This window comes from Sus scrofa, chromosome 12, assembly GCF_054392235.1.
Source record: "Sus scrofa isolate SSC_HxYL_T2T_F1_AM1 chromosome 12, Sscrofa_HxYL_maternal_Yorkshire_Landrace_v2.0, whole genome shotgun sequence".
NCBI lineage: Eukaryota > Metazoa > Chordata > Mammalia > Artiodactyla > Suidae > Sus > Sus scrofa.
In genome coordinates, this window is record NC_139394.1 from 3,568,749 (window position 1) to 3,581,950 (window position 13,202).

The following is a 13,202-nucleotide window of genomic DNA, read 5'->3' on the forward strand; positions in this document are numbered from 1 at the left end:
GGGTCCATCTTTCGTGAACACCCCTCACTGTGTGTCTTTATCTGACGTGAGGGTCTGGCGAGCTGGGCCTTCGCGCCTCGAGCCTGCGTCGGCAGCCTCTGACTCCCTCCGGGATGAGCCCTTGCCACTTCTCAGCCCTTGTCAGCCCCCACCCCGGTGATGGAAAGACAGAGGCTGCATCGTGTTGTCTTGCCACTCTTTGTAGGGTGGGTGGTCTCCCAGGGGTTCCTGTGTCTTGTTTCATCCTGTTGTGAGTGAAATTTCTATCAGTCAGTATAAGGTCAGTTACTCCGCAGTAACAAATAGCCCTGGGAAAGAAAAAAAAAACTGTGAGTGTAGTTAACCCCTGAAATATTGTTGCTCGCTTGTGCCAAGTCCACACTCCAGTTCCGAGCAGCCCTCGGGCAGCTCAGGGCAAGCATCCACGACTGCCAAGGCAGATGAAGGGAACTGTGGGTCAGGTGCTGGCAGTCAAATGCTTCTGCCCCCAAGGCGTCAGGCGTCACTCCCGTTCCACTGGTCACGGCACCTTCCATGGCTGCCCGGGAAGTGGGACAGGACTAAATCCTGGGCGGCAGCGACAAGGCCCACGGTTTGCCCACATCTCTCTCGACTGCGGACTTTTCGGTTGAGTTTTTATGACCCATGGGTGTGTTTTTCTTTTCCCCCTGGGATGCACCCACTTCATCCAACACTGTCATTTGTTCTCACAACTCCTCGTTGCATCTTGCTCCCCGGGAGCAGCGGCAGGAAGGGAGCGCAGGGCCTCTGGCGGGGCGACGGCACCATCTCTCTCGCAGGTCAACACCAGCTTTGCAGCCTGGAAGACCACCAAGTGGCAGGACATCAACGTCGAGCAGATGGACATCGACTGTAAGAAGTTCGCCAAGGACGTGCGGTCCCTGGACAAGGAGATGAAGAGCTGGGACGCCTTCGTGGGGCTGGACAACACCGTGAAAAATATGATCACGGCCCTGCGCGCCGTGAGCGAGCTGCAGAACCCCGCCATCCGGGACCGCCACTGGCAGCAGCTCATGCAGGCCACCCAGGTACCGTGTGCCACGGGGGGGGGGGAGGTGCTTGCTGCAGGATGAGGGGGCCTCATGCGAGAAGGCCAAGGGTGGGCAAGGCCCGCTTCATGCATGCGCCCCCGGGCTGGCATGCGGGGCTTTGCGCTCAGCAGGTGCCCCAAGCGGGGTTGGATGCCCGGCTGTCACCATTTTGAAATTCTGAATAATTTTTTCAATAAGGGGCCCCATCATTTTCATTTTGCACAAGTGGTACAGCTGGTTCTGGTTGTAGGGGGAATGTCCACAGGGCTCTGGAAGTTTAGGGCAGAGGAATGGCTCCCCGGGTCCCCCGTGCACCCCAGGAGCACAGAGTCCTAGTTGCCAAATTTTCCCAGGGCTGTGGGGGTGGGGACGCTTCCTGGACACCCACGAAAGGGAAACAGCACCCGCACTGTCAGCAGACACGGAGCAGAACTCTAAAGTCTGGAGCGGCTCCTCTGCAGAGGCCCCCCAGATGCCAAGGACGCAGAGAGCAAACACAGCCCTGTTCTTGGGGTCGCAAAGGAGGAGAGAACAGCACGGGTGATGCTGTTGGGAGGCCCCGTGGGACGGTCCTCAGAGCCCCCGGGAGGCGGTGCCCTCAAGGGGCAGCCAGGGAGCACGGAATGCGGCCTGGGCCTGGGTGGGAGAATCACAAGCAGAGGGGTTGTGTCACGTGCGTGAGTGCTGAGACCCGGCCAGCGGCCTCGAGCATCCCCTCCAGGGTCTGGCAGAGATCCCAGCGGGTCTGTTCCCCACGGTTGAGAGACACTCCGTTTCATCCATTGTTTGGCCCAGTTTCCATGGTGCCTCGCAGTTGGGCTTGGAAACATCTGCCTCAGTGACAGCGAGAGGATCAGAGGGCTGGGTGACACCACATGAATACGTGGTATTGTTACCAGCATGGCAGCTTCCTGAGGTGGGGGATCGTATCCAGTGGCTCTCGTGCGTGACAAGGTACCACACACGCTCGGGACTCAAAACCGCAGGGCTGTGTTCTTCCCCAGCTCGGGGGCCAGAAGCCTGAAATCCGAGTGCCACCAGGGCCGCCACCCCTCGGACAGTCTAGGGGAGGGGACCTCCTGCCCCCTCCGGCTTCCGGTGGCCCCAGGCGGTCCTCGCGTCCCTACCTCTGCGGTCACACGGCCTCGCCTGCATCTCAAACTTCCCTCTCCTTTTTCTCGTCTGGACACCTGTCATCGGGTCCACCTGGGATGGTTTCATCTCACGTTCTTTTTTTTGTCTTTTTGCTATTTCTTTGGGCTGCTTCCGCGGCATATGGAGGTTCCCAGGCTAGGGGTCCAATCGGAGCTGTAGCCACTGGCCTACGCCAGAGCCACAGCAACGTGGGATCCGAGCCGCGTCTGCAACCTACACCACAACTCACGGCAACGCCGGATTGTTAACCCACTGAGCAAGGGCAGGTACCGAACCCGCAACCTCATGGTTCCTAGTCGGATTTGTTAACCACTGCGCCACGACGGGAACTCCATCTCATGTTCTTTTAACAGCTCAAGACCTTGTTTCCAAACAAGGTCACCATCTGAGGTCCAGGTGGGCGTGAATATGAGGGGAACACGGTTCGACCCACGAGTGGCTTCTGCTGTGACGCAGTTTTACAGGGAGGAGTGGCGGGGCCTGGAGGAGCGACCTGCCCAAGTCGGGGGGCATCCAGCTGTCCCCCCGACCGCCCCCTCCCACTGCCTGGGTCCCTCCCTCACTTGGCCTGTCTCTCCGCGAAGGACAAAGCTGCCCCTCGACTGGAGCCCGCGTGACCTTCCTGGAAGGTGCCTGTCGTCTTCCCCTAGGTCAAGTTTGAGATGTCAGATGAGACCACGCTGGCGGACTTACTCCAGCTGAACCTGCACCGGTACGAGGACGAGGTCCGCAACATCGTGGACAAGGCCGTGAAGGAGTCCGGGATGGAGAAGGTACCCGCCGGCCACGGCCAAGTGTGCTTTGGGTGGCGTGGAGCGGAAACCGACCGTCTTGTAGACTGTTGCCAGAATTTGTTCCTGGGAAAAAGCCCGCTTCCTGGCTCTCGCTCTGTCTCCTGCCCCCAGTTGTACATACGTGGGTGTGCAAACAGCCCCAACCCAGCTCCCCGTCCATGGAGCATCCCCCCTCGTGTCTGTGGTCCATCCCGCCTCCGCCTCTGCCTTCTGAGACGCCGAGCGGGGGAGGGCGCTGGACCACAGACACTCGTAGCGCTTCCAGTCTCTCTCCTCACCCAACTGTGTTGTGAGTTTGAATTGTCCCATTTTGGGCTTGCTTGCTTGCTTTCTTTTTTTTTTTACAGCTTTTTTGAGCTGTGATTCACACCCCATGCCATCCGCCCACTTAAAGTGTACAATTCAATGGCTTTAGCGTATTCACAGACAGATGCGTCCAGCACCTACTAGACTCAGTCAACCTTAGGACATTATCATCCCTCCAACGGCGACGAGACCCTTACCTGCTGTTTGTCACTGCCCCGTCTTCTCGGACCCCGACCCCAGCTCTATGCAGCCACTCACCCGTTTCCTCTCTTGCTTGTTCTGGACGTTTCATCTAAATGGCAACATGTGGATTTCTGTATCTGGCTTCTTGCGTGAAGCATGCTTCCTAGTTGCCTTCGTGTTAGAGCAGGTGTAGGTGCTTCCTTCCTTTTCATGGCCGCATAGTGTTCCATTGTGCGGATGGACCACGTTTTGTTGATGCATCACCCACTGATGGGCACTTGGGCGGTTGCCACCTGTTGGCCAGTGAATAATGTTGGCATGAACATGTTGGCTTTCTGAGAGCAGGGCTTCCATCCCCACTCTGGGAAGCTCTAGGTCCTCCTCAGCCCCGATGTCTGTTCCCTTGAAAGGTGCTGAAAGCCCTGGATAGCACGTGGTCCACCATGGAGTTTGAGCACGAGCCGCACCCCCGGACCGGAACCATGATGCTCAAGGCGGACGAGGTGCTGGTGGAGACGCTGGAAGACAACCAGGTGCAGCTGCAGAACCTGATGATGTCCAAGTACCTGTCCCACTTCCTGAAGGAGGTGACGAGCTGGCAGCAGAAGCTGTCCACGGCGGACTCGGTCATCTCCATCTGGTTCGAAGTCCAGAGAACCTGGAGCCACCTGGAGAGCATCTTCATCGGCTCCGAAGACATCCGCGCGCAGCTGCCGGAGGACTCCACCCGCTTTGACGACATCGACCAGGAGTTCAAGGTGAACTCCCGCGCCTGCCCGGGCACTTTCTGTTGGAGAGGACGGGGCTGCTGAGCCCTTGGCGTCCCTTCTCTCCCCAGGCCTTGATGGAGGAGGCGGTGAAAACGCCCAACGTGGTCGAAGCCACCAACAAACCTGGACTCTATGACAAACTTGAGAACCTGAAGAAGAGGTGGGTCCCACAGCTGGGCAGGTGAGGGGCTTCACTGCGGCAGGAACCTGCGTCGTGCGCCCCCTGCTGGCCAGGATGGGGGAACCCCCAGATCCCCTCCTGGAGGCCCCAGCTCTGCAGCCACATCCTGCCACACTGGCCACGGAGCTTGCCTTCGGCCTCAGAGGAGGTGACGACTGCAGAGATTAAACCATTCCCCCGCCTACCTGGAGACGCCCACAAGGTCAGGGGCTGGCAGAGAAAGGAGCACGTTGGGTTGGAAGGTCTGAATCAAGCCGGGGCTGCGAGCAGACTGGTGTCTCCAGGGCTGTGCACCCAGCACTTGGAAGGAGGGCTGGGCCGGACCCCCCGTGGAGCAGGATGCAGCTGCCTCGCTTCCTCCCTCCCCCAGGTTGGCTGTGTGTGAAAAGGCCTTGGCTGAATATTTAGAGACGAAAAGACTGGCTTTCCCGAGATTCTACTTTGTCTCCTCGGCGGATCTCCTGGACATTCTGTCCAACGGCAATGACCCCGTGGAGGTGGGTGGGCGCCTGGCCTTTTAAAGACAGGCCGACTGGGGTGCGGCCTCCAGGCTCCATGGGGGCCCCTGCTCGGCCCCTGGGGACGTGGAAGGAGCATCCATGGATGGCCTTGTGTTACCTCCACGAGGTCATCCACAGCAGAAACCGCGCAGGGCCCGGGGCTGGCCTCAGGTCCCGCCTTTCCCTCCCTGAGCCTCGTCTCCCTCCTCTGGAAAGCGGGTTCGTGCCAGGGGCTTGGTGATTGATTCACCGCCTCTGAGAGAAACACCCGCTCATGCTCACGGGGTCGCCGCCCAGCTCGTGCTCATAACCCCCAGGCACCAGGGGGTGACGGTTCCTCAAGGCTCCCCTTCTGCAGGAGAGAAGGGCTGGCTACCCAGGCGAAGGGCAGTGACTCTCTTTTATTTTAATCATCAAGTCCCAGAGGCACAGGCAGGGAGCCTCCAGGAGGGTCATTTAGGTTCTGAGTGCGTGGCTTAGGGATGCAGGCCCAGGGCCTGGGATGGAACCTTCTCGAGGAAAAGCCATCTTCAGGGACAGGTGTGAGGAAGGTCCCGCCCGAGAGCGGTTGTGCCATTTCTCTTCGTGGGTTAAGCGAGTCTCGTTGATGTTGGGGGCGGGGGGCGAGGGGGGAGTATGTCCAGAAAAAGAAAAGAGCAGAGGCTTAAAACTGCCTGAGGAAGACCAGGATGGTGGGGTCCCTGCGCACAGCCCGCGGGTGCAAAATCCGGTGTTTCCCCCCCAAACCAGGTGAGCCGCCACCTGTCCAAACTCTTCGACAGCCTGTGTAAACTGAAGTTCCGCCTCGACGCGGACGGGAAACCGCTCAAGGTCAGCCTGGGCATGTACAGCAAAGAGGACGAGTACGTGGACTTCGACCGGGACTGCGACCTCTCGGGGCAGGTGAGCGCACGTGCGCACCGCAGGGCGAAGCGCCACCCCAGGCTGACAGCACCCCAGGGGCTCAGGCATAGACGCGCGCCTCTGGATTTTTCTTGGGGTCCCCCTCCCTCCTCTGTGTAGGAACAGGTAACGCACACGGATGCCCAGCACAGCTGGCTTTGCCGGGTACAGCCTGGCTTGCAGACTACAGCTTTCGGAGCGCTCTGCTCTGCAAACCCTTGGCATTTCAACCCCGGGACGACGGCAATGACCTCTGGTCACTTATTTTTCTAAACAACAAAGCAAGGTGTGGCAACGAGGTGTGCTCACCACCTCTGGGGCCCGTGTGGCTCTGTTCCCAGGTGGAGGTCTGGCTGAACCGGGTGCTGGACCGAATGTGTGCCACCCTCCGCCACGAGATCCCAGAGGCCGTGGTGACCTACGAGGAGAAGCCGCGGGAGCAGTGGATCTTCGACTACCCCGCCCAGGTCTGGGGCAGGTGGCGGGGGGCAGCTCACCCTCCCTGGGTCAGCCCCCTTCCTGGTGTGAACTCTTGCGTCCGACAGAGGACGACACTCACGTGGGGGTGACTGGGGGCCCCCCGTGCTTTCAGATCGCGCTCACGTGCACCCAGATCTGGTGGACCACCGAGGTGGGCCTGGCGTTTGCCAGGCTGGAGGAAGGCTATGAAAATGCCATCAAAGATTACAACAAGAAGCAGGTGTGTGTCCCCCACCCCATGCCGAGTGTCTTGCTGTGAGGTCCCACTGCCGCTTCTGTCAGTCCAAGCAACCAAATATCGGCGCACACCCCCCCTCCATTGTTCCGCCTAAGGGTAACTAAGGGTAATTGCTTTGGAAATACGTGGTTTTAATTTCTCTCTCTCTCTTTTTTTTTTTTTTTTTTTTTTTTGCTTTCTAGGGCCGCGCCCATGGCACATGGAAGTTCCCAGGCTAGGGGTTGGATCGGAGCTACAGCTGCCAGCCTACACCACAGCCACAGCAATGCGGGATCATTGCAACCTACACCACAGCTCACGGCAACGCTGGATCCCTGAACCACTGAGTGAGGCCAGGGATCAAACCCACATCTTCGTGGTTACTAGTCGGATTTGTTTCCACTGCGCCACGACGGGAACTCCCTAATTTCTCTTTTTTAATTGAATTCTTAAAAAGACTTTTGGTTAGAAATTTAGAAACTAAAGATAGCCACACTCACGGCATGTGGAAATTCCCAGGCCAGGGATTGGACCAGCGCCACGACAGTGGTAATTCCAGGTCTTTAACCTGCTGCGCCACCAGGGAACTCCTAGAGATAATTTTTAAAATAAAAGAGAAAGCAGGGTTCTCATCGTGGCTCAGCAGTTAGCAAACCCGACTAGTATCCATGAGGACGTGGGTTCGATCCCTGACCTCACTCAGTGGGTTAAGGATCTGGCATTACCATGAGCTGAGGTACAGGTCGCAGACGTGGCTTCGATCCTGTGTTGCTGTGGCTGTGGTGTTGGCCAGCAGCTGCAGCTCTGATTCAACCCCTAGCCTGGGAACTTCCATATGCTACAGGTGCAGCCCTAAAAAGCAAAAAAAAAAAAATGATAAAAAAATAGAAAGTGACCCAAAACCCCACCACCCAGATATAATCCCGTGAACCAATTCTTATCTAATCTTCTAATCTGTGTGTATGTAGTTGATTCACAGGCCAAAAATACCTAGTTATCCTTAGGTCTTTATGGCTTTAAAATTCTCGGGTTTTGCTTAATATCCACCTTCGTCCTCAGCATCCGCTCTCACCTCCCTGTCCCCCGGCGTGCCCCACCCCCAGCCCGGGAAGAGGGGGACCACTTCCTGTGTTGTGCCGTCGTCGTGACCAAGAACACAGGGTTGGGGGGCGGGGTCTTCCTCGGGGGACGCGCCCAGCTCGCCGGCCCCGCGAGCAGGGTCCCAGCCCCCGCGCCTCCGCCGCGCAGGTCAGCCAGCTGAACGCGCTCATCACCCTGCTCATCGGGAACCTCAGCGCCGGGGACAGAATGAAAATCATGACCATCTGCACCATCGACGTCCACGCCCGCGACGTGGTGGCCAAGATGATCGCCGCCAAGGCACGGGCGCCAGGCCGGGCCGGCGGGGATCCGGGGCGTGCGCCTGGCGCTGGGGCCTCAGCCCGGAACCCTGGGACCCGCAGCCCACCTAGAAGTGCCGGGCGGGCGTTGAGCAAGACTCCGCGGGAAGCTGGGGGCGGGGGCGGCGGCGGCGGCGGCGGGAAGGGCGCCCGAGGTCAGGACCCGCCTCTGCCTCCGCCTGCAGGTGGAGAGCTCCCAGGCCTTCACCTGGCAGTCGCAGCTGCGGCACCGCTGGGACGAGGAGAAGCAGCACTGCTTCGCCAACATCTGCGACGCCCAGATCCAGTACTCGTACGAGTACCTGGGCAACACGCCACGGCTGGTCATCACCCCTCTCACCGACAGGTGAGACGCCCCCCGCAGCCCAGGGGAGAGAGTCTCACCCTTCCCCGGGCTCCACCAGCCCTGGACACCGTGCTGAGGCTGAGGGTCAGGCGCCCTGCGGTCAGGTTCCCTTGCCCCGGCCCCCTGCTGTGTGGCCCCGGGGGTGTGGCTCAGCCTCTCTGAGGACCTGCCAAGTGGGACCCTGTTTTCTGTATCCTCAGCAGCGCATCGAGGGCCAAGTGAACTCTGAATTATTTCACAGCCAGAGGCACTCAGGCCACCGGCTGCTCAGAGCGAACCCTCCATGCATGTGGCCTGGCAGCGCCTTCTCCCCTCAGGCCACCCAAGGTGTCCACCCCAGGACAGTGTCTGCTCCTCGGGGACATCCCCAGTCCTTGGGGCGCCAGGGGTGTAACTTGTGAACCACAAAGAGAGAGCGGGCGCCTGTGGGGTTGACGCCCACACGGTGACCTGGGTCCTTTGCAGGTGCTACATAACCTTGACCCAGTCCCTGCACCTGATCATGGGCGGAGCCCCCGCCGGCCCCGCCGGGACGGGCAAGACGGAGACGACCAAGGACCTGGGCAGAGCCCTGGGCACCATGGTCTACGTCTTCAACTGCTCCGAGCAGATGGACTACAAGGTGGGAGGCCCAGGTCCCCCGGGAGGACCACACGCCCCGTCCCGACCCCCAGCAGAGGCTGCAGCCTCCAGGCCCCATGTGAGCTCGATGTCTTGATGTCTGGACGCTGCCGGCCGCACCCCGCAGGAGGCACCCTCCCGTTTGCTGGTGGCCTTGGCCTTCCTGGGAGGCTGGGGCCCCTTGCGCAGGACAGGCGTGTCCCGTGGAGGCTCCCAGGGTGGACAAACCCAGCCCCGAGCCTCCTGCCCCCACACCCCCCCACCTCTGTGGAGGGAGCCCCTCCCAACCTGGGTTCTAAGCCTGTCCAACAAAGGGGGGCACCGGGCAGAGCGAGCCCCTCTGAGTCGGGGAGGGGCGGGGAGGCCGGGCCCCGGCGGTCGCGCCAAGGAGGACAGTGACCGTTCTCAAAGGCTGGGGAGAGAGGTTTCCGTCGGTCAGGTCACAGCTGTCCCTGGTGGGAGGGCTGGGGTGGGCACCAAGGTCAGGGCCTGGGCCTGTGGGGCCCTCCCCTCCCCCTCCCCCTTTTGGGGTTGAGGGTGGGGACAGCGGCCTCTTCTGAGTGTCCAGGCCACAGCCCACACCAGCCTCCTGGATCTCAGAAAAGTGGAATCTGAGGTTGGAGCCTCCTAGAAGGAATCCCATCTGTAAATGTTGAAGAACCTTCCCGATGGCCCCCTGGGGCCTGGAGCCCATCCCCCTCCCTTGTCTGCTGGGGGCCACACAAGGGCTGAACTTGGCATGAACACACCAGGGAGGCTCTAGGAGTCCCTGGGAACGACAGGTCTTTCCTGCAGGCACTGCCCCCCCCACACACACACACCCAGGGAGTGGACTCCTGCCTCTAGCCTCCCGAGGGCCCCAAGGTCCCCGAGCCTGGCCCTCGGTCAGGGGGCCGTGGACAGGACGGCGGGCGAGGCAGCTGGAGGCTTCTGGCCGGGCTCCCCAGTGCCCTCTCCTCCCCCCCCCTGCAGTCCTGTGGAAATATCTACAAGGGCCTGGCGCAGACCGGAGCCTGGGGCTGCTTCGACGAATTCAACCGCATCTCCGTGGAGGTCTTGTCGGTGATTGCCGTGCAGGTAACCCCCCGCCTGGTCTCTGCGTCGCAGACGGGAACTCACTGCCCTGCCGGCTCGGGGCTCATCGGCTTTCCTGGAGGGTCCAGAGGGGGTGGGTGTGGCACAGGTGAGCGGGACCCCAGCCCTGTCCTTTAGGGGCTCTCCGTCTGGCTGGGCACACAGAAGAGCGGCAAGGATCAGGCACAGAGGCGTGTATGTAACCACATACAGATGATGAGGGGATGAGTCATTTTGCTTAAGAAACCAGGTGTTGCTTCAGGTATCAATGGAGTTGGGCACTGAGGGATGCATAGGAGTTTGTCACTTAGACAAAGGTGCTGGGAGGGAGAGAGGGAGGAAGTGCGCCGGGTATTTTGGGACCACCCATGACAGAGTGCAGGATGCAGTGGGGACAGGGTGGAGCAGGGTTCTGGGAGGCAAAGAGCAGCTCACACCGGCATGACCCCAGCTGCTTGTTCAAATGGCCCAGGGAGCCCTGCCCCACGGGTTTTACGCAGATCCTTATCTGCTCGAGAGCCGAGGCCCGCTGGGCGCTCTCAGGTAAGGCAGGGCCAAGTGGACCTTGACTTTCCAAAGGAAAAGGGGGTCAGGATGCTGGTGGCACCAAGACCCCTCCTTCCACTCCCACAGCAGAGGAGTAGACACGCGCTTCCTGGGGCTGGACCTCCTAGACCACAGGGGAGGGGAGGCTGCAGGGCAGGGCTGAACAGAGCAGGCGGGAGGAGCAGAGGAGTGGGTAAATATGGCAAAACGAGCCCCAGCCACCAGGACCCACAACCTGGGTGCAGAGCCTGACTCAAACTGGTTAATTTAGGAGTTCCCACTGTGGCTCAGCAGTAATGAACCCAACCTGACTAGTATCCACGAGGATGCGGGTCCACTCCCTGGCCTTGCTCAGTGGGGACAAGGGTAAAGGATCCAGCGTTGCCTTGGGCAGTGTTGTAGGTTGCAGACACAGCTCAGATCTGGTGTGGCTGCGGTGTAGGCCAGCAGCTGTAGCTCTGATTCGACCTCTAGCCTGGGAACTTCCATATGCCCTAAAAAGCAAAAAGAAAAAAATAATGATAATAATAATTAATTTATCTGCCTCATTCTGTGCTTTCTTTAAACTTTCTCTGTCTCCATGCCCTGATCTGTATAATGGGTTTGCTGGCAGGACTAGGATTAGGTACAGGTAGCTCCTCCACTGTCATCTCCCTGCCTCGGTGTAGACGCGGAACTATCCCCGAGCCCTGGGGCCGGAGGCGAGCCAACACCCCCAAGACCCATGGGCAGTACTGACTGCTGCCTTGGGGACCCTCACCCCCAAAGTCAGTGCACAGACCCCAGAATAGTTATGTAGAACCCTGTTGACTCAAATGGAGGAGCAAGAACTGGACAAGAAATGTTAGGAGAGGCTCTGTGTGGAGGGGAGGGGGTCCCCACTGCCAGCCCCACCCTGCTGGGGTGTGAGCTGCTGACCTGCCGGGGAGGAAAGTCAAAGCCAGGGCTGGAAATCAGGTCTTAACTGTGGGTGCCGGGCGCCCTCCAGTGGTGGCCTAGAGGATTGCAGCTGCTCTGCGGCACATGCCATGGTCCCTGACTTCAGGTTTTAAAACCTGGCGCCGGTTTTCTGATGTGGGGACGGCTCCCAGTCCATCCTCCTGCAGGTCACTGCCTGAGCAGGAATGGGACACACAAAGTGGCTAGAGGGTGGACCACCTCTCGGTAATAAGGTAGAACAGATTAGTGTTTGCGGGGGGTTGGGGGAAGGTGGGGGTGGCTGTGGAGGGTGACACCACCTGGAGCTCGTGGATATGTCCCGTCACCACGTTGCTCTCCGCGTCCTGGCTGTGGTCACTGCTGGGGACACTGGGGAGGGGCCCACAGGTCAGGAGGGTCCCTGCAAGTTCACAGCCACAGGCTTTAGCCCAACTAAAGATCAGTGCAGCCCGTGGAGGCCGGTCCTTCCCACGGCGACGTGAGCGCGTACCCATCGTTTAGGTAAAGTGTGTCCAAGATGCCATTCGGGCCAAGAAGCAGCTGTTTAACTTCCTGGGAGAGATGATAAGTCTGATCCCCACCGTCGGCCTCTTCATCACCATGAACCCTGGGTACGCCGGACGCACGGAGCTGCCCGAGAACTTAAAGGCCTTGTTCAGGTGCGTGAGCGGCAAAGGGTGGAGGGCTGGGGTGGGGGCGTCTGGAGACAGAGCCCGGCGAGAGGAACGTGCCGGCCAGGCCTCCTTAAGCAGCAGCCCCAGGTCTTGCTCTCTGACTCCCGCCCCCCGGGGTGGAGGTCCCGTTTCGGGCAAAGCCTGCTGTTGATGGGCTCAGGTGACTCTGAGGAGTTGCGTGAAGGGGCACAGGGCCTGGAGGCACCCCCGCAGAGGGCGGGGGGCGTAGGAGGAACAAGTGAGGCGGGGGTGGGGGGCACGGGGAGCGGAGAGGAGGGCAGGGGCTGGGAACCCCGCTCCAGCCCTAGAATCTTGGCCAGGGATGCTGTGGTCCTCCAGGCAGGTGAGGCGTGCACCTGGGGGACGAGGGGCAGGTGGGGGCCTGGGTGGAGAGGGGCCGAAGCCAAGGCAGACCTCACCGGCCATCCTGCCCAGGCCCTGCGCCATGGTGGTCCCTGACTTTGAGCTGATATGCGAGATCATGCTGGTGGCCGAGGGCTTCCTGGAGGCTCGCCTTCTGGCCAGGAAGTTCATCACTCTCTACACGCTGTGCAAAGAGCTGCTCTCAAAGCAGGTTTGTCCTGAGCCCGCAGAGCTGCGGGTGGGAGGGCGCGCGCACGCAGGGCGCCCAGGCTGCCTCCCGGACCGCCCGGCGAAGCCCCCCGGACGGCGCCCTCACGCCCACCCCGGCCCCCTGCCCACAGGATCATTACGACTGGGGCCTGCGGGCCATCAAGTCTGTGCTGGTGGTGGCCGGCTCGCTCAAGAGGGGCGACCCCGGCCGGGCGGAGGACCAGGTGCTGATGAGGGCACTCAGGGATTTTAACATCCCCAAGATTGTCACCGACGACCTGCCCGTGTTCATGGGGCTCATCGGGGACCTCTTCCCCGCCCTGGACGTGCCTCGGAAGCGGGACCTGAACTTTGAGAAGGTAGGCGCGGACCAGTCCCGGCCCAGGACGGTTCTTGCCGCCGCACGTCGGATGGTCCCTAGGTGGCAGGTACCATGTTGGGGCGGTGGCCACGTCTCCCTGTGGTGATGCTCGCACGGGCATGGCTCC

The 13,202-nt window shown here is 60.5% G+C and overlaps 1 protein-coding gene across 1 annotated transcript in view; it reads left to right on the plus strand.

Moving 5' to 3' along the window:
* Positions 1–13,202, plus strand: part of DNAH17 (dynein axonemal heavy chain 17) — a 111,746-nt gene that overhangs the window by 45,006 nt on the left and 53,538 nt on the right. Inside the window, exons 29-43 of the mRNA XM_084983417.1 lie at positions 801–1,049; positions 2,858–2,980; positions 3,901–4,248; positions 4,329–4,420; positions 4,812–4,938; positions 5,692–5,844; positions 6,186–6,311; positions 6,437–6,544; positions 7,790–7,921; positions 8,127–8,287; positions 8,753–8,909; positions 9,881–9,985; positions 11,969–12,126; positions 12,577–12,715; positions 12,846–13,073. Coding sequence (XP_084839543.1) covers positions 801–1,049; positions 2,858–2,980; positions 3,901–4,248; positions 4,329–4,420; positions 4,812–4,938; positions 5,692–5,844; positions 6,186–6,311; positions 6,437–6,544; positions 7,790–7,921; positions 8,127–8,287; positions 8,753–8,909; positions 9,881–9,985; positions 11,969–12,126; positions 12,577–12,715; positions 12,846–13,073 — 2,406 coding nt within the window. The remainder of the gene's footprint in view (positions 1–800; positions 1,050–2,857; positions 2,981–3,900; positions 4,249–4,328; positions 4,421–4,811; positions 4,939–5,691; positions 5,845–6,185; positions 6,312–6,436; positions 6,545–7,789; positions 7,922–8,126; positions 8,288–8,752; positions 8,910–9,880; positions 9,986–11,968; positions 12,127–12,576; positions 12,716–12,845; positions 13,074–13,202) is intronic.